The sequence below is a fragment of the Amblyomma americanum genome, chromosome 6 (genome assembly GCF_052857255.1).
Source record: "Amblyomma americanum isolate KBUSLIRL-KWMA chromosome 6, ASM5285725v1, whole genome shotgun sequence".
NCBI lineage: Eukaryota > Metazoa > Arthropoda > Arachnida > Ixodida > Ixodidae > Amblyomma > Amblyomma americanum.
The window spans coordinates 66,435,199-66,456,253 of record NC_135502.1 but is presented as its reverse complement, the minus strand read 5'-3'; the positions used below and the strand labels follow the sequence as shown (position 1 = coordinate 66,456,253).

Below are 21,055 nucleotides of genomic sequence, written 5' to 3'. Positions count from 1 at the left end.
CAGCGCGTCGTCTGCTGTTTTGGTCCGTCGCATCCGCTGACGTCATCGGATCACAGACCAATTTTTAGTGGCGCATGAACACGTGATGCGCGGGCCGCGGGCGAACGGACCGTCGTGTGAATCGGCCATAACCGGCAGGGTCCCCCATTCTAAATGTCCCTAATGGGTAGAAGGCGATGCTCTTGCAGCAGAACCCCGGTGCATCGGAAGGCATCCGCACCTACAAAACGCCTACGCAATAAAAATGACCATGCATCGAAACAGTCGGGCACCATGCAGGCAAACTGCATCAAGATATATGTCACTGTGCAAGACATTTCCGAAGTGCAAGCAGAATGCTCCTGGGCTTCAAAAAAAAAAAATTTTTTTTCTGACATGACGGACACAATGCAGACAAAAACGTATACACAAAGATCAGCGGAAGAAAGAAAACTCCATCTTTCTCTCTTTCTGCCATTATCATTTTTTTTCTGCCTAGAAAGCCACCGAACGACCAACGTGACCAATCTTGTTAAGTGCTTTACCGCCGCCGACTCGAACCCTGGAACTCCGCTCGTCTTTTTCCCAGGCTCCCTCCTCGGGGGCGGAAGAGCGCCATAGCCTTGCTCGGTTCCCTGCTTTCCTTTGTCGTCCGCTGCCTGGAAAGAATGGTCCGGACGGGGAGAAGGCGCCTCTTCGTCCCTCAGACCGCCGCCGCCGCCAATTTCGCGGTCGTAGGCAGACCGCGACACGACGCGTCCAGTCGACGGGACTTCTAACTGGACGACCCCTCAACTTTTCTTCCCATGGATAATGACAGACCGTTTCGAAACAAACACGCCGTGGCTGGCAGGCGCGGGTGCCGTGAGTACCGAGAGGGGGGGATTTTTTGAGCACCGAAGCTGTCCCGTGAAATTGTGTGACAAAGCATTTCAGCTGAGTCGTTGCTACGTGCGCGGTGCTGAAATATGTCGGTGCTTCCTTGACTACGCGCTGGCCCATCGAGGCACCCTATCCTTGACAGCGACGCCGCGCTTGGAAAAGAAACTTGAGAAAGCTGGTTTCTGGGAGGCAAAAAAGACGGCAATTGTGCTTAGAGCTTGCTTGCTTCCACTTCCCTCCTGTAGTTTTTTTTTTCTTTTGCGCGCTGTGTTGTCAGCACTTTACCTGTTTTGCTCCTAAGAAAGGGACGGGGACAGGAAGCGTCCTCGGTCACGGTAGTAATGAAAATGCGCTCCAAGTTAGGCGAGAAACTACGACCTACACACCGGTTTGAGTCGGTGTTTGCAAAAAAAAGGTGGTCTTTGGGGAGCCCTTTAAGTACTTTTAACCACCTGCGACTGTGCTTCCAGAAAGCCCCAGCGCTAGAAGCAAGAGCCGCTCATGCCCTATAGCTTCGGTTGACTGACGGTACTATTGTACTGGAAACCGAAGCTAACCCGCGCAGGAGGCTTCTACTGGAGTAGTGGCACATCCCACGGACACGGGAGAATGTTAATCGCTCCCTGGGGACACTTTTCTCTTCTTACATCCATGGTTTGCGGCCACTGACCCGGAGGTCTTCCACACGAGGGCTTAAAAAAAGCCAAGCTGCGCCTCGCCCGTAGTCGCAACATGAAGAAGGGACCGAGCCGGTCCCGAAACGTCGTGTTTTTTCTGCAAAATTAACTTGGTTGGCGTCAGTCATCTTTCTCCTAAATTGAATTTCCCAGACAGACAGACTTCTGTCAAATGTTTTCTTTTAAGTTTCGGCAACTTACTTTTTGCTCTGCAGTTACTGCATCAAATAGTTGTAGTTGCTGCAGCTGCTTTGTAGTTGTTATAGCTGCTGTATTATCATGTACAGTCGATTTCACTATTCGCGCCTGAATTTCATCGAAACTAAGTTACGTCATCGCACCACGAAAACAACCCTTACCTTACCTTATCAGATGGAGCATCCTCTTCTGCGGCTTTCTTTTCTCGATGTTAAGCCTTACTGTCCCTTAAGATGCAATAATCCAAGGCTTAATGGCGATGCCTTTAAGCTAAACGCTGCGCGAAGTTGACATTTTCCACTGTATTCAGGTGGTTATGCTTGCACGTACGCAGAGCTAGCATTACAGAAGCATAGTACTTAAAACGAAAGCCGTCCACATGCTTCGCCACGTCTACTTCGGCAACAAATGAAACGTGATAACACGAGTGCGTGGTCTTCGGAACACTCATATAGGGTGCCCCAGCTAACTTAAGCTCACTGCAGATGCCCGCGAAACACAAAAAGGTACCACGTGACATGGCCGCTTGGGCGCCACGAATTACTCTCAAAACGTTCCGCCTACAAACCAACATATCATTTAGCCGGATGTGCTGTGACAGGGCATCGACGCAGACGCTGACTGCGATTTACGCCAGTGCCAGCGATAAGGGTCGCCTCTTGCCTGTTGCTATCATGATCCACCGCGAGGGGAGCATACCGCTGGCGTAACTGCGTCGCTGCCCAGTCGCCTTTGAAGCGGCAGCACATCCGGCTAAATGATCTGTACGTTTGTGCGCGGAAAGTGAGATAGCTGCAATGTCACGCGGTAATTTTTTTGTATTTCGCGGGCATCTGCAGTGCGCGGGAAAATACTAGTACGGAACAGATGGATAGTTACAAACTGTTCAGTCGGACTTTTAGCGGAGCGCTAAAATTTTCTGATTGGAATTTTTTCGCCTAACTTTGTTGCTTGCGAAGTTGGTTAATTAATCTTCACTATTTAGCCAATTAAGCAGAATACAAAAAATAGTGCGACTTGCTCCATACAGTAGCCAGCAACATCTATTTGCGCGCGTCGTCTTATACCCCGGTCACACGGGCTCTCTAAAGGCACTTTGAACTAATGCTCCTTTACGCTCCCAAAGGAGCACTACTTCAAGGGAGTTCGTCCGTGCTACACGGTCGCGGAACGACCTTCGCAAGAAGTTTTTAGCGCCCTCATCGGCGAAAAGCGTTATTAAAATTGCAAACCTCACTGCACATGTAAATACAGAAATGTCACATTTTTTTAGTAAATTAGTTTTATAACCGTATTATGTTAAAGCAACGCAATTTTAACTGCAATAATGACATGATTTTCCAAGTACGGAGCATAACATCAAAGTGCTGGCCACACTGAGCCGTGGCTACCGTGACGCTCGTATATCTGGAACGAGAGTATGGTGTGGTGAGACTGCCACAAAACAAATGATCTTATATTTTAAAACACCACTAATCTTATGAAGTGAATTTATAAAATTAAAATTGAACGTTTCTTTTCTCAATTTATTTATGCTGTTAACTCGCTGGGAGAGAGAGTACTCCCTTGAAGCCTCAAAGGACGAACTCGAGCTGCCTTGTTTCGAAGCTCCTTTGAGCTAGGTGTCCTTTGGCGCGTCCGTGTGGCAGCGCGCGTTCGTCCTTAGAGTAATGGAGCATTAGTTCAAAGTACCTTTACTGTGTCCGTGTGACAGGGGTATTAGGGTGTCTCGGCATATTTTTGCACCCTGGCTAAAGTTAGGTGGGACACCATGTATATAGCGCATTACTGATATGATTTACTGCCGGTAGCAGAAACTTTCTAAACAAGCAAGGAATTCCGCACAAAGCAGGCACATACAATGCACTGATTTTACTGCGAGTTGGAACCAGACTTCCACAGGCAGGCGCCAAGGTGGCAAAGAGTCTACGATAACTGTCTTTCCGCGCACTTCACGAATTGTCCTCTTGATTCTGTGCGCTCGTCTTGTCTTTGGAAGCGTGGCGAACAGTTCGCACCGGCTGCAGGCGTAAGAACCAGAGGCGATGTCTATACGCGTGGAGTGGCGTTCGGCGTAAAGTCAGCGCGTATAGCACGGGCTCACGTTGAACACTGTCAAAGCACTGTTCCATTTCGTCCACATAATGAGAAGATTGCACATATCGAGCAGGGCTTGCTGGGCGACGCTCCATCAACGGTGACTGCCTCAGTCTTCATTGACTGGCCAACTGTGTGTGGGAAACTTGTGCCACAACGTTGCATTGCAAGAGCAAGAGCAGACCATTGCAAGAGCATTTCGTGTCGGGTGACCTGTATCTGACAGACACGGGAAGCTCGACGTATCAGGAGAAACGATTTCTGAGAACGATCCTGCGTTTCTGTGCGCGCTCTGCAAAGACTGCCATTCCTGACGGAAAAGCCGAGTTTTGCGTCAGTCGCGGGCCGTTTCTCTCGGCGATAAGATACGTGCAAGGTGTCACATCTTCGCTATATCTCATAAATAGATGTGCGCAACGTCTGGAATAATGCGTGGCTAAGCTAAGGCAAGGCGATCATCTTCGGCGCTTCGCTCTTAAGATGTGGGTCGGGCCGCTGGAACTAGCGCCGTTGCCGATGCATATGTCCATTAGGGCGCTTTGTTTCAACCGGAAACATCCAGAAGAGACCCCAAGGTGAATAATATTGAGGGTGTCAACTTCCGTTCACAGGGTGAGTTCGCGCACATTCGTGACATCACGAGTCAGGGAAACCGGCGCTGCGTCCATAGATGGCACAAGATCCTGTACAAGTCCACTCTGTTTTTCCGCTATGCCTTCACCGGCGCCTTGAAACGGCTACCATTTTCTACATGCGAGACTGCAGGCCACGTTCAGCCAGCACTATCTCGATGCTGGCCGCCCCGCATATTTCATGCAGGCACATCGGGCACCGGTCCTCTGCGCTGTGTTTCACTTGCGGCCCAAGCAAACTACCATCCACCAGTCAGCACAGCAATCTGCGACCGCCCGTCCTCAGTCCAGTCAACGGCCCGCCGTCAGAGCGTCACAGCACGCATCCGTTCACCGTCCGTCCGGTGCTCTCCAAGGCGTGCCTTCGCGATCACCGTAGTTCGACCAGCGGTGACGAGTCAGGCCTTCTCGGAGTCCGTCTTGAATGGCCGGAACAGGCTCGGCTTCACGGCGGAGGTCTCCGTCGTGGCGGTCGTCAAGGTGATCGGTTCGGGAGCCGCGATGACCCGAGACGGCGGAGACCGGCTCGACGTCGTCGTCGCGGCGGTCGTCGTCGGAGGCGGCTGTTGGTTGGGCGGCAGCGGCGTGTACGGTATGTAGGGGCAGGCGCACGGAGTCGCCGCCGCGGCGGGCGAAGCGGCCGACCGGGGGAACGGGGCCCCGGGCGCTCCCAGTTGCATACTCGGTGACGGGGGCCTGGGCGGGCCCGCTGTGTACGGGGGGTAGCGTGCCAGCGGAGATAGCGCCGCTGCCGTGTAGTAGGGAAAGGGCAACGCGTACGGGTAGCCCGCGGCGCCCGAGGCCGCGGCTGCGGCGGCAGCGTTCAACATGTAGGCGGCGAAGTGCGGGTCTGCGTACGGCCACGCCAGAGCCATGCGTTGCCGTTTGTCCTTCATGCGCCTGTTCTGGAACCACACCTGCGGGGGAAAAAAAGAGCATCGCGTTATAATGTGAGGGATCGAGAAATGTAATCCTAAAAAGTGAACACTAGATGAACATCAGGAGAGCTGGGTTGCAACGCAATCAAACAGCATGTTTCCGAGGCAAGAAGGCAACAGCAGTGAGGGAGAACGGAAAGCTCGAGATTGCCGCCTGCTTTTTAGTCTACTGCGATGTAAATTGTACGTTACTCAATACGATGCACCAACGCGCAGGGGCGATTACTCTCAACATTATTTGCATATACAGTACGTGGCAGTGTGAAACATATCTGCGATTACCAATGCACTATGCTGAATTGCTCAAGACGAACGGAAAGCAGCTGCGACCAATGCAGAATTAGCTGGGAATAAGTGAATTACATGAACCGCACACGCAACCCTACATTCCGGTTAATGTAGAGTTCGCCAGTGCTGAGAAAACATGAGGTCGCAGCAACATGCTTTGGGCAGTTTTCATTTGCTATCTGTGGTTTATTCAAGCCCAAGTGACGTTGAAAGGAAAATGAGGCGAGGCTACAAAAGAAAATTTTTCAAAGTGCTCGCATTCACCTAAAATTTATGAAGTCTGTATAAACTAACTCTTGCCATTTCGATCTCGTAAATGAAATGAAATGCACTGTCAAGGCTAATTTAAGACAACGCCCACGTGTTCTACGAGAAAATGAGCCCACATTATATGACACCAATTCAGTTAAATTGGACCTTAATCAACAGCGCATTTTCTCTTGTGCGTGACGCCGTCTTTGTCGTATTACTAGGGCTGACAGCTCCCAAGAAAAAAATTAATAGGCGCCCAAATTCCTTGATGTGTCCATAATTCTCAGTCTCTATACTGAAGTGCTTTACTACTCTAAGAAAAACTTAAATTAGCTCTCTGACAGTGATATGACGTGTCAAGAATTGCAAGAGAAATTCCGTACAGCATCTCCCTGAAACGAAAAGTTAGTCTAAATCCTCTAAAGTATAGTCTTTCAGGGTTCTTATTGTCGTTAGGAAGTCATAAAAGTCCCAGCTTGCACCCTGACGCAGGCAGAAATATCTTCATCGGCTACAGCTTGCCGTAAGTACTCCCGGTGGAAAACAAGACGGGGACACAAACTATAGCGCTGGTGCATGACGTATACTGCTTTGGCTCAGCACCAAGATGACACACACCAGTAAATCATCTCCGTCGCAAAGGGGAGAACCATGATCGTTTGGTGTTCGTTTTTAGCCCTGTCTTAAGTGCGCTGACTCGAGTGTTTTCGGCTGTCCTCTGAAATAGCTCCAGCCCAAGACAGCGCGAAAAAAAACAGGAAACATCTTATACAAACACATTCTCGAAGTTCTTGCCGCGAGCTTAACTTATCGACTAAGTGCACTGCAATTCAGACTTCAAGACTTAAAACATGTTTTTCGGTTAGAAAAACGATGACTAATTCTACGGACAGTTCTACAAGGTAAGTTGTTGGGCGAGTTGGTTTCAATATTCCATGACTACAGCACACCGAACGGGACGTAGAAGAAGGACACAGGCAAGGGACACAACACAGCGCTGTCCTATCAAAACCATGTTAATGCAGAGTGAAGTCACAGGAAGGCGAGTGTAGGCAGAAGAAAAACTTCGAAAAGGCATCGACAAAAACTTCCTTCGACCTCACATATAATAACTGCTGACGCAAGGAAAAAAGCGGATAAATTAAAAGACATCTTCTAGCAACCATGGATAAAATATAACATAATTGGCCAACGTACGGGACATTAAGGATAACCACCTTACCAAGCTAGGTACCAAGGCTCATCTGTTCCAGTGTTATCTCCTGGATAAAAGTCCAACATTCTTGGACAAAAATTTTGAATAGTGGAATACTGTGAGGTACTGTTATGAAAAAGTCGAAGCTAATGGTCCATTCTTCCGATACGTAGCAAAATATTTCATTCAAAGTTGTTGTTTTTTGTCACTTTAACCATAGCAGAACGTTTTTGACGGTACCAAAAACGTTAATAGCAAAAACATACAAGCCTGCCGAAGAGAGATGGGAGGGTATCAGCTGTGTGAGTGATTACCTTATTCAGAATCATAACCGATCACGCCAAATTGCCCACTTTCTCCTCAGATCACTTCTCTGTAAGATATGTCAAAATTGTTCCCCATCGACGACTACGGAGTGCGAATATGTGAGAAGGTAAAGTACAGCCTTCTTCAAAATTCTACAGAGACAAGGGATGACTGAAATCGGGTAGTGGCAATCCTGCTACATCTACAGAGATACAAAGCATTGTAGAGTTCGATCAGGATGGCAGCCCAGCGGAAATTGCCGTGTAATGCTAATTCACACTTGCGATTAAGACTGTGGAGCATCGCGACAGACTGCTTATTCCGGAAACAATGAGTTGCTCCGTCGAGAGCACGCGTTATGTTCCCTAAAAAAAAAAGGAAGAGGAAATTCTTTTTGCGTCACTTGCACTCGTTCGTCTGCACGTCCGTTACTCAGTCTGACTACAGGAATTCAAGTTCTACTCTCCGCGAATAGTCGGGGTGAACAGGATTTTTGTTTGTTATTTAATTCACATAGCGGACAGCGTATACCCAACAGCATCTCGACCGATGTGCGAAGAAATCCGCCAGAGGTGATATCAAGCCCCGTAAAAATATATTTATTAAATACAAACGAAAACAAATTTAAATTTTAAATAACCCTCACTTCGGCGGCTGAACTTCGCTCGCGGAGAAGTGCAGAAACACCCATGTGACGTGCGGAACCCAAGGTGGTCAAAATTAATCCGGAAGCGGAAGGAGGAAAGAGACCGGAAGCGGGCAGAGTGGGTGAGGGAACAAACGCGTGTTAATGACATCCTAGTTGAAATCAAGAGGAATAAATGGACCTGGGCAGGGCATGTAATGCGAAGGCAAGATAACCGCTGGTCCTTAAGGGTAACGGAGTGGATTCCAAGAGAAAGTAAGCGGAGCAGGGGGCGGCAGAAGGTTAGGTGGGCGGATGAGATTAAGAAGTTTGCAGGCAAAGGGTGGATGCAGCTGGCAAAGGATAGGGTTAATTGGAGAGACATGGGAGAGGCCTTTGCCCTGCAGTGGGTGTAGTCAGGCTGATGTGATGGTGACGATGATGATGATGATGATGATAACGAAAGATTGGGCAAATGATACATGAGAGGTATGTGCACGTGTGTAAGTCGTACATACCTTGATGGTGCTCTCGGGCAGGTTGAGTGTGGCTGCCAGCTCGCACCTCCGGGGCCTGGACACGTAGTTCTCGCGGCAGAACTCCTTCTCGAGCCGTGCCAGCTGCTCGCGTGTGAAGGCCGTCCGGTAGCGGCGGATCCCGCTGGCGTCCTGCGCGGCCGCCGCTGCCGCAGCCGCCGCCAGCGCGGGCTCCGTGCCGCCGCCGCCGCCACCTCCTGGGGTCGAACGAGCATGGTTCGGGACGGGAGGGGCAAAAGGGTAAAGAGGGGACAAAAAAAGCCCATTATTTCCCAGGATCGTCATCCAGATTGCCCTTCCACAAGAAACAGAGAAAAAAAAAACAAATTGCAGCACTGTTGGGCCCCGCCGCGGTGGCTCAGTGGTTAGAGCGCTCGACTACTGATCCGGACTTCTCGGGTTCAAACCCGACCGCGGCGGCTGCGTTTTTATGGCGGAAAAACGCTAAGGCGCCCGTGTGCTGTGCGACGTCAGTGCACGTTAAAGATCCCCAGGTGGTCGAAATTATCCCGGAGCCCTCCACTACGGCACCTCTCTCTTCCTTTCTTCTTTCACTCCCTCCTTTACCCTTCTCTTACGGCGCGGTTCAGGTGTCCAACGATATATGAGACAGATACTGCGCCATTTCCTTTCCCCTCAAAACCAATTATTATTAGCACTGTTGGTTCACTGAACAGCGGCATACATGAACATTTTGTCCCATGGTGATCCCTTTAGACAGTGCACACAAAAAGGAAAAATAAGCGCAGTATGAGCAACAAGGGCACGGTGGGTGTAAGTCGTAAACAGTCTCCTCCACGAACGATGCAGCCCAAAGATAGGTTGATAGGGTTTAACGTCCCAAAGCGAACCAGACAATGAGGGAAGCAGTAGTGAAGAGCTCCGGATAATTTCGACCACCTGAGGTTCTTTAACGTGCACTGGCATCGCACAGAAGACGGGCCTCTAGCATTTCGCTTCCATCGAAATGCGACCGCTACGGCCGGAATCGAACCCGCGTCCATCGGGTCAGCATCCGAGCACCATAACCACAAAGCCATCACGGCGGCGATGCTGCCGGAAGAATTAGATCGTAATGGGAAGTAAAAGTGAACGAGATTGATTGATTGATTTATTTATTTATTGATCAAAGCACCAGAAATTATGGAATGAGCGAAAAGTTTCGCCAACCCGACGAGGCACATGGACCACCGGGATACGTTGCCGAAAGAACTCGAAGCTCAGAGCCTAAGTGCTCCGAATAAATGGATCGTGATATACGTTCCGCTGCCGTACCGAAGTATCAAGATAAACTCTCACGCCTCCAGCGTGCGCTTTCTTTAGCCGCGGATGTCGCCACCGCGCGATGCTCCTCCATCCCATCCGCAGCATCGAGGCCCCAACTTGACGCCGCGACGCAGCCAAACAAACACGCCGCCGAAGTGCGCGGCTAGCTATCACGTCCGCGTTAGCCATAGCCGTGCACTCTGCAGCGCCATCGAGGTTGAGGGGGCGAAGGGAAAAGTGCGCTTAATTGCCGCCCAGACGGGGCCCGCTCCCGCCACTGGGACACGGCGGGGCTTTATTTAGACACCGGACCCCAGCGAGCGGCGGCGAGGCCCGCAAGCCGTGCCGCGGGTCCTCAGCGAAAGATTTATCAGGCTTTGACGCCCGGACTCACTTCTCCCCCGCGCCCCCCTTTTGGCCGACGCGCACTTATACGCGTCGTCTGTGTGCATAGACGCGCGTACATATATAAGCGACCTCGGGAGAGAGCCACGGGAGACAGCACCGGTGGCGCGCTGTCGTCGTGCGACTCGAAATGGCTGTTGTCGCAAATCCTGACAGTGTCCAGGCGCGAGCTTTCGCTGTGCGCACAGAAAGAGGAGTCAAGATGGCCTTTTGACACGAGAGGTCTTTGTGGCGCGGGGAACACGCGGATGCTTCTATATCATTCGCCGGACCGCGTTCGCGACGATCCCCGTCTTCCAGTGCGCGCTCGATTTCGTGATGCGGTGGAATATAATCTTCATGGTGCCTAGCTGATACACACGGGGCTCCGTTTCTGCGGTTATGACTAGAGGCAATAGTGAGTGCCAGTCAACGCGCTCAACCTACAAACGCGACGACCAAGAGAGCGCAATGCTATGGGGATGTTACCACAGACAGGTGTTAACGAAAGTGCCAAAATGCGCCTTGTGAGCATGTGGACAATGCGCTGTGCCATTAACCGCTGTATTCAGGCGATGCATTTGGTAGCCGCCACCCCGCTATATACGATATAGTTTCGTTTCTGAATAATAATAATAATTGGTTTTTTGGGGAAAGGAAATGGCGCAGTATCTGTCTCATATATCGTTGGACACCTGAACCGCGCCGTAAGGGAAGGGATAAAGGAGGGAGTTAAAGAAGAAAGGAAGAATAGGTGCCGTAGTGGAGGGCTCCGGAATAATTTCGACCACCTGGGGATCTTTAACGTGCACTGACATCGCACAGCACACGGGCGCCTTAGCGTTTTTCCTCCATAAAAACGCAGCCGCCGCGGTCGGGTTCGAACCCGGGAACTCCGGATCAGTAGTCGAGCGCCCTAACCACTGAGCCACCGCGGCGGGGCTCGTTTCTGCGCAAACCGCTCATTTTTGCTAAACTGCAGGCGGCGCTTTCGCATCTTCCCTACTTTTTTTTCTTTTTTCAGCAATCTCCGCACATTACAATTAGGTTTCTAGGTTTTTGGGGAAAGGAAATGGTGCAGTATCTGTCTCACATTGTTGGACACCTGAACCACGCCGTAAGGAAAGGAATAAAGGAGGGAGTGAAAGAAGAAAAAAAGAAAGAGGTGCCGTAGTGGAGGGCTCCGGAATGATTCCGACCACCTGGGGATCTTTAACGTGCACTGACATCGCACAGCTCACGGGCACCTTTTTCGTTTCGCCTCCATCGAAACGCGGCCGCCGCGGTCGGGTTCGAACCCGGGTACTCCGGCTCAGACGACGAGCGCCTTAACTACTGAGCGTTCAGAATGTGCTCTCGCGTTTGGTGCGGCCCAAGCGGTTGACGGCAGCAGTTTTTAGTCGCCCAATGTAACAAGTTAAATGCCACATGTGCAGCGCAGGTTCCCTACCGGTAGTGGAGGGTTCCGGAATAATTTCTACCAGCCGGGCATCTTTAACGTGTATTAACATCTTACAGCATACGGGCGCCTTTGTGTTCTCTGTTTGAGCGCCCGGCACCCGTTCGTAGTCGCCTTCGCACGTGCGCTTTGCCAGTGCTTGTAGTAGCCGTATTCGCCTTCTCTTCGTGTGCGATTGCATTTCTGTGTGGTTGGCTCGTCGTGTGCCGAAAATCCCATAAATATGACAATGCCAACGTTAGTGAGCTCGTTTCTCGCATTCGCCTGACCGACCTCACCTGTAAATCGTGACAACTTTAGAAAATCAATGAAATCAAAAACAAATTCTTGCGCCGAGACGCAAAGAAGAGGCGAGGATTCTAAATAGACGCCATCATTGCTGCCACGTGGGCGCTTACAACTGACGTAGCGAAAAGGGTGTATAAAAGGTCTCTCTAGTCACAACCTTGTATTGTCGTTGGTGTGGTGATGTGACCGAAACATTGAGCAGCACGCATGCATTCCTTTAATGGTGTAGTCTAGGCGTATCGCGGACTGGGGCGCAAATTTTTCTCTTATTTCTCTATTCAGTGGTAATCTGCATCGCCCAAAGGCGCTATGCAATGCCGGACGAACGAAGCTGGGGAATAATATGAAAAAAAAAGCATTTTTCCAACATACACCATAATAGAGTCGAGGATGGTCCAATAAAAAAATTATTGTAGATTAGCTCAGCTAATCCAGGATATACAAAGCGAAAGATGTCGGCGTTCACTGTTTATTGGCGTTGACAATGTTCTAGACGGCGATGGCATTGAGCAAAGGAAGGGGGCATAACTGGCTCCCTGGATATGCGGACGCCTCATTCGTGCTTTGATACATGCGGCGGTGGTGAGAGAGATGTGGCCTGAATGCATTAGCGCTCACAGTGTTGTGGCTGATATTGCGGCACTGCAGCAATAGCTGGGCCACAGCGTTCATTTTGTGATCAATCTCTCGCGATCAACCATTAACTGCATGCCACCTCGCAGGGTGGCAGGGAGGGGGCGCTGCCTATCCAGTGTGCGGAACGCAATCAAGGCAGGCTTTTGCAGTTGGACACCAATGCCACGTACATGAAAGCGAGATTGAGGTCTCCACTGACCCACGGAGCCGGTTGAGCGCCTTTCCTTTCGTGAAAAGGAGCGGCCTTTGAAGTTGTCAACGCCAATGAACTCTATGAACGCCGTCGGTTCGCTTGTTTTGTTTGGTTTTTGCGGAAAGGAAATGGCACAGTAACCATCTCACATATCTCGGTGGACACCCGACACGCGCCGTAAAGGAAGGGATAAAGGAGGGAGGGAAAGAAGAAAGAGAAAACGGAAAATTGAAAATTGCATTCCCTTACGGATCCGGAGTTTCCGGGTTCGAACCCGACCGCGGCGGCTGCGTTTTTATGGAGGCAAAACGCTAAGGCACCCGTGCTGTGCGATGTCAGCGCACGCTAAAGATCCCCAGGTGGTCGGAATTAATACGGAGCTCTCCACCACGGCACCTCTTTCTTCCTTTCTTCTTTCACTCCCTCCTTTATCCCTTCTCTTACGACGCGGTTCAGGTGTCCGCGATATGCGAGACAAATACTGCGCCATTTCCTTTCCCCCAAAACCAATTATTATTATTTCCTCGTTGCCGCATCTACGGGCACTGGCGCTCGCTCCCTGCGGTGTCAAAACACGCAGACTCCCTCACATTCCTGACCAGGGGATGCAGAGACCTGGAGCAGCTGGATGTCCGCGCGGAGCGTGATTCGAACAGGGACCGCCTGTGCGGATTCTGCAATGTACCTCTCTGGTTCAGCGAAGCGTGCTTCAAGGAGCTGCACGAGAGGACCAAGCTTCGGCGGCTGAGTCTGGACGACGCGGCTAAGCTGGAATCGCTGGATTTCCTGCGTGAGTATCGCGTCGTCGAGTTGAGATTCAGCCTGAGCAGCCCCGAGGAGGAGGCGACGGACACTGCCAGCTTTCTGTGTGGTCTGAGCTGGCTGCTGCGAACTAACCCCAGGCTCAGCTTCCTGACGGTCGAGATCCGCGGTATGCAAATAAGGCACAACGAATTCGCGGAGGGCCTCGCAGCCATTTCCACCCTGCGGCATCTCTGCGTCCTCACGGAGGTGGTGATCTCAGAGGACCGCGTCACCTACTTCTTCAGGTAAGTGACTTTAAGTAGTTATATGCATGCGTATACGCATGCTCCCTTTGTCCATGTCATCTCCGATCATCACACCCAGTCATAACTCGGCACTATGAGACTTGGCTGACTAAAATTCACACTGATATTCACATCTGCTCATTCAAAGTCATATCCACTCGCAGAAAGACCCATGTCCCCACAGATTCAGTAACATCCACTCATGCGTTTGCTCACCGTGAGGTTTGCAGGGCATGTCTTAGTGCAGACCGCATTCTTCCGGACTTTTCTTGTTTTATTGATAGCGGTGGGGGGATGAGAATTTACTCCCGCGGCCGACGATGCCCGTGGGCGAGGTGGCCTTTGTTCCGGTCCCCTCCCCTAGCCTACAGCCTGACGCTTATGCATTGCTCCGCACTCTTGCAATGCTGAGCTACCAGAGGCTTCGCCAAGCTCGCTGCTTGAAAGAAGGGGTTTCCCGTCGCGCCTCTTGCGCATCCTGGACCCATGTTACGCACGTGTGCTCCCACGCTTGCTGATGCTGAATCTTGCTGTTGGCACTCCGGGTGTTCTGTGTGCGGGACCGGGTGCACAGTAGTGAGCGCTTCTAAATGGTTACTCTGCGAGACGATTTTGCAATAACTACGGAGGGCACTTCAGACTACTTACGTGCTGTGAATGCGAAAGCATGCACGCGGAGTGTTCGGCTGCGGTGATGGCATACTACTCTCATGCAGTGGTCAGATAAGCTGATCAGGTGGCGGCGCCTGAATGGAAGTTGATGAAGAAAACGATAGCTATACCCAGCGCTAGAGGCCGGCAGTTTAGCCCGCGGGGTGTTGTGCTGCGGTGATGGCGCAGTGATATAAAGAAGTGGCCAGCGAAGCTGATCTGTTCGCGCTGGCCTGGGTTCGAACGCCAGTCCGGAAGAAATATTATGCTTCTTTCTTAACTGATGATGCAGGCACTGTTGACGACGTCAAGAGGTCACGCGGGTTTTCGGACTGTCTGGCGTGGACAACGCCGGAATGCCTGTCTCATGAGCCATTTAATGTTCTCGCATTAATGACGGGGCAGCGTCTAGGAATCAATGATCAGTTTAATACGTTGACAATGACGTGTCAGCGTGTCTGCCTGAACACATTGGACGCATGTGGCAACTATTAATAGGCACCTTTAGAAAACCGTGTTACCGTTACCGGCGTACCGGTAGCCGGCGCGCCATCAGTGCGCATGAGCAGGTCTCCTTGAGGGCGCCAGGTACCCGGCAGCTGCGCGGACGCTTGCGGCACCGGGACCAGTCAGCGCAAGCACTGGAAGTGGGCGCGCTGCCGGTACTTAGCGGTAACGGTAACACGGTATGCTAACGTTTTCTAATAGGAGGCAGTAGTTGGCGCGAGGACATTATCTTTGGCGGTGTGGCTGTATCTTACCGGTACTCACCTATGGCGCATAAACGTGGAGGCTAACGAAAAGGGTTCGACTTAAGGACATAATGGGTCAAGGGTTTGACCTGTGTTAATGACATCCAGGCCGAAATCAGGAAGTAGTGGGCATGTGAAGTTCACGAGGGTGTTGTTGAGGGCTAGTTGGTTTAACATTAAAAGGGAACAGCGCAAACACAGGACGGAGAGAGGAACGTACAAGACACGTACAGCGCCTGTTAAAGTCACGTAATGCAAAGGCAAGACAGTTGATCGTCGTTAAGGGCAACAGACAGGATTCCAAGGGAAGGAAGCGTAGCAGGGGGCGGCAGAAAGTTAGGTGGGGGGATGAGACTTGGAAGCTTGCGAGGTTACTGTGGCGTCAGCTGGCTCAGGACAAGGTTAATGGGAGAGATGTGCGAGACGCCTTTGTCCTGCAGTGGGTGCAGTCAGGCTGATGATGACGATGATAAAAGCAGGGCTGGCTTTGTCTAGCCAGAGCAGGTCTGCGTGATCGATCACGGTCTATAGGGGGCGCCACTGGAAATCCAATATGACTGCCCGAGCAATGATCCGGCCGCCGCGCTAGCCCTGTGCTGCGATGCTTGAAGCTGCATTGTAACGATCGCGCAAGACTGCTGCTTTCGGCGAAGCAGCTCTCAATATAGGCCATGTTGTCTGGTTTGGAGTGAAGATATTGAGGGTATCGTATGTAAGCCCTCTGTACGCAGGCAACACAGGTGCGATAGAAGCCACACCGCAGGTGTGGCTGGTATGGCGCGCAAAGAATTCGGTGCCGACGATGTGGTGCGGCAGGTGCGACACGTACCGAGGTGGCTCTAATAAAGCCAAGAAGAAAAAAGGGCGGCGGGGAAACGTTCGTCACGTGCGCGATGAGCAAATACGAACACCGAGAAAACGTTCCACTCTAATCCGATTCATGGTACTCGCGGACTAGAATTTCAATATGTCGCAGTGTCCATTAACGCATGCAGAATTCGTAGCCATTGGCTCAGTTTTCCACCTCACTCCAGTGGATATATCGCGGCATATGATTACCGAGATAAAGTGCGCGCGGGGAACAGCAAAATGGTTTTAGAAGGGGACACTTAATTATCATTACTTGTGTCAACGTGACAGCATAGCGCCTTCGTGCGACTGTTTCTCCACTGCCAATGTGCGACACGACGCACAACGGCAGTGCACACATACTGGCGCCCTCTCCGCCTCCGGGGCCCTAGTTGTGGCTTCATGCTAACGAAGAGCTTGGCAACCGCATGGCGAACAGTCGATAAGCGACCAGTCGTCGTCTCAGCAGCAAGCCCTGAAACTCTGCAGCGTAACAAGGGCTCGAGCCATGTAGGAGGCGCCACAGGAGAGAGACTTTGTTGGCAATGCAGCGGAAGCTAGGCAACAAAGGGAGAGAGACGGGCCTTCGTCTTCGTGCATTGGGGGTAGGTTTTTCGTTGGTTGGGCGAGGGGCATGCGAAGGGGTGAAAAAAAGGTAGATTAGAGAAACGCTGCGGGGAGGGCTGAGGAGCCCACTCCTCACGACAGGGGGACAGAGTCAAAGACCCGCCCCTTTCTGTCCTTTCCTTTCCTTCCTAGCCTCTTATGATGATGATGATGATGATAATGAAGCAGCAGTAAACTGCGAAATTCGATCAAGGGGCCCGCCGTATCCTGTAGCGGCTCATTAAACGCGCGAAGGGCCTGCACCAATACCAACTGTAGGTTAACAGAGGGAACGGGGACAAAAGGTCGAAATTCATGCGCCACCACGATCCTCAGCTTCCATCGTCCAGACGCCAGCATGCTGCCGCTCGCTGGAGTGCCCTCTGCAGTAAATGTTTGTTCCCCTCAGCTCTTCTCAACATGAAGAAATAATAAAAACTAAGCGGACACCTTCGCTGGGACACACACGCATATTCATCTTCTCACAACTCAGGTCCACTCACAGTCATCTCCAATCACACCCACTTTTGCGAATGTGAGTGGACGCGAGTGCACTGACCAGTGCCTATCACAATCCTCACTTTCCTCTCTCCTTACCCTCGTGCAGCGTAGCATGCCGGAAGTTAGTGATTTTTTTAAAGATATGAAATGGGGTAGTAAATGTCTCATTTCTCGCTGGACATCTCAACCACGCCGTGAGGGTAGATAGAAAGGTCATGAGCGTGAAGAAGAAGAAGAGAGAGAAAGAAGTGCCGCAGTGGAGGCTTCCTGATTAATTTTGACTACCCGGGGATCTTTAACGCGCACTGACGTCGCGCAGCACACGGGCGCCTTTTGCGTATATATACGTCTATCTTTAGACTTATGCAGGCTGAACTTCCAATGCTGGAGGCGCTTCGCGTACACTACATGGACACGCTACGTGAAGCCGGTGGTCACATGGATTCGTCAGCGATATCCCGGCACCACTCGGCTGGACAACGGAAGACAGCGGCGCCTAGGAGGCGGCGTTTATCTCGTCAACCGGCCATGCCTCGGCTGCTACCGGAGGATTTTCATCGGTCTAGCGAAGCCACGCAACCGCGTCTGAAATGACATCTCAAGCGCCCTTCTTGAAGCTCTAGCGCTTGCGGCCAACGGCCCCGGTTTCTACTTTTCATGATTGTTGTCTTTGCACTGTGTACATGTATCATGCTGCTCGAGATGGCAGCAATAAATCCATTTTTCAGTCTCTGCTGTATTAATGCGAAAGCTTTACTGGCCGCGAACTTGCGATTTCACCGTGGCGGTACTCCGAGGAGGCACATGACGTCACAACGCGTGCCTCGCCACGGAGCCGAACCGGTCTGGCCGGGCCGACGGCGGCTGGCGCACTCGGCGCGAAATAGACATGCTCCAGGTATCTGCCAATGCGGTCAGAGTGCGTCGAAGCCGCTGAACGCGTCGGCGGTCAAGCGCAGTTGGAGTATAGAGGGTCTCGCTTTGGCCAACGTGACGTCGCCGTGCAGCGCGCGCGCGTTACGCCGGAGTGTAAACGCGCCTTAACCATGAATAAAGGCGCATCTAGTGAATGCACCCTTCCGATGCAGAAGTCGCCGCGCTTTCGCTACGTATATCCTGGCCTAACAGAGCTAGGCCATCCGCAATTTTTTCTCTCCGCGTGCGTTGAAAACTATTGAATGCGCGAATGCTCGGTTTTGTTTTGTAGCGATAGCTACATTACGCTAGCATTTCGAGCCTTCAGAATGGTGGCACCGTGGCCGCCGTGGCGACGCCGTGGCTAGTCACGTGGTGCGGAGCAGCTACCGGTAACATTACTAGAACAAACAGCTTCACAGCTCCGCCCGGAGAGCTGTTCCCAGTGGCGGTCGCGCGAACTAGTGGCGCTGCGGTCGAGACTTGCTCCCTCGCCGCCTCTCGCTGCCCACGGCCCGTGCAGTGGCCGCTGCCGCGCCCTTGTTAACTGTGCGCTCGCGACCACCGCTTCGCATCGTCTGCTCCTCAGATTAATTTTTAAAGCGAAAGCTTTACTGGCACCGAACTTGCGATTTCGCATTGGCGGTACTTCGAGGAGGCACATGACGTCACAACTCGCGCCTCGGCGCCGATATTTCTCTCTCTCGCGCTCCCTAGTCACTACTGCGCATGCGCCACTAGTAGCCCCAAGCCACAGGTGTTCCGCCGCTGCGCAGCGCCGCGCCTTTCCTCAAAATCCAACTTTCAATTTTCTCTTTCTTCTTTCCCTCCCTCTTTTAACCCTTCCTTTACGGCGCGGTTCGGGTGTCCACCGAGATATGTGAGACGGTTACTGCGCCATTTCCTTTCCTTAAAAATCAAACAAAACAAGTGAGCCGACGGCGTTCATAGAGTTCATTGTCGTTTACAACTTTACAAGGCCGTTCATTTTCACGAAAAGAAAGGCGCACAACCGGCTCCGTAAGTCAGTGGAAACATCAATCTCGCTTTCATGTACGTGGCGTTGGTGTCCAACTGCAAAAGCCTGCTTTGATTGCGTTCCGCACACTTAAAGCTTGAGCCGTTGTGGCCGAGTGGTAGCATCTCCCCCTCATACGCCATAAGCCGCGGTTCGATTCCGAGCCTGGGCGCAGTTTTTTTTATTATTCGCTGAGTGTGCGGGGAGTTTCAGTGGCTCCCATAGATGCCGCCACCGAATACGTTGGTTAGCGGTTAAGCGCAGGCTCTGTTAATAGGCAGCGCGCCCTCCCTGCCACCCTGGGAGGTGGCATGCAGTTAATGGTTGATCGCGAGAGATTGATCACCAAATGAACGCTGCGGCCTAGCTATTGCTGCAGTGCCGCATGTCAGCCACAACGCTGCCAGAGCTAAGGCATTCAGGCCACATCTCTTTCTCACCACCGACATATGTATCAAAGCACGAATGAGGCGTGCGCATATCCAGGGAGCCAGTTATGCGCCCTTCCTTTCCTCAAAGCTATCGCCGTCTAGAACATTGTCAACGCCAATGAACACAGTTAACGACGATATCTTTCGCTTTGTATATCCTGGATTAGCTGAGCTAATCTACATTAATTTTGTTTCGCTCACAGCAACGCCGACGACACCGGCTTTTTTGCGGCACGAGCTCCTTAACGCTGTCGCGTTAAAAGTGACAAACAAATCTATTGGCGCTGCACGACAGCTATACGAAAGTTTCAAGTAAATGCCATCGGCGGCAGCTTTCTGACTTCGCTTGAATGAGGTCGTGCTTAGCGGGGTGTTCACTACATCAAATAAACTTGGTCTGTGCCTGCAGCGCCAAGCCAGCTGAAGAATGGCATTGTGTGCGTATTGGGGAGCAAACCTCACCGCGGGATGCCCAAGAGTACGGAGCAGCTGTCCCTACAGAACGAAAGGGTTCGGTTCTCCCGGCGTGGATGACGAATGAGGGCCGCCCGAGTACACGGTGATCTCGAGTGAGATGTGACTCTCCCCCTGGAGACACGCACCTGCCTTGCCACGTGACCGCGCGCGCCTTGAGGATAGGGCCTTCTTGTTCATGGACATCACACATTTCTTGCATACCTTACCGAGCGTTTACTCCTTGTGTATTTCCTTGAAGCAGACGTATTTCGTTTCACAACCACGTACTAAAATTTTCAATGAACAGTGGGGTGACAGCGCATGTAGGGCTGATTTCAAAATGATCGAAGGTTTCTTAGTTAAATTATGAAAAAAAATAGAACAAAAGAACTTAAGACAGTAATAAGCACAGTATTAGTAGTAGTAGTGGTGGTTAATAAAATAATATTAAAAAGGAAGGATAATATTTTTGCTAGCCCCGGCATCTGCCATCGATACCGAAGCAACTGAGCTGGGACAGCGGAAATAAAGGATAGCAGGCAGAATGGAGAAATGAAATGAAAGAGGTGAGGGAACAGGAAGAGAGGATAGGGGGAGAGTTAATATACGCAAACTGTTTACACAATAAGAAATGTGTACAGGTTGCGCGCGTGATTAGTAACACAGTATTCAGCAAAACGTAACATTACGGCGAGTTTAGGGATCGGCCCCGTGTCATGGCATTTTGGAGCCATCCTTTGCTTCTTCGTTTGCTACAGAAATTATTGTGCAAGTAATGATGTCTCACTTCTTTGATTTGTTAGCAACTTTTGTTTTATTTCAATGTGCGCAGCTTGCTGCAGCGCCTGTCACTCAGAAATTTTGCACTCAACAAATTTGTCTCAGTTTTAAAGCGAAAGCTTTACTGGCCGCGAACATGCGATTTCGCCGTGGCGGTGCTCCGAGGAGGCACATGACGTCATAACGCGCGCCTCGCCGCGAATATTAAAGCGAAAA

At 51.3% G+C, this 21,055-nt stretch overlaps 1 protein-coding gene across 1 annotated transcript in view; it reads right to left on the bottom strand.

Annotated features, from left to right (window-relative positions):
• Positions 1 to 3,599: 3,599 nt before the first annotated feature.
• Positions 3,600 to 21,055, bottom strand: part of eve (homeobox protein even-skipped) — a 40,127-nt gene continuing 22,671 nt past the window's right edge. Inside the window, exons 2-3 of the mRNA XM_077627207.1 lie at positions 8,588 to 8,802; positions 3,600 to 5,382 (exon numbers count right to left, since the gene is read on the bottom strand). Coding sequence (XP_077483333.1) covers positions 4,864 to 5,382; positions 8,588 to 8,802 — 734 coding nt within the window. The 3' untranslated portion in view covers positions 3,600 to 4,863. The remainder of the gene's footprint in view (positions 5,383 to 8,587; positions 8,803 to 21,055) is intronic.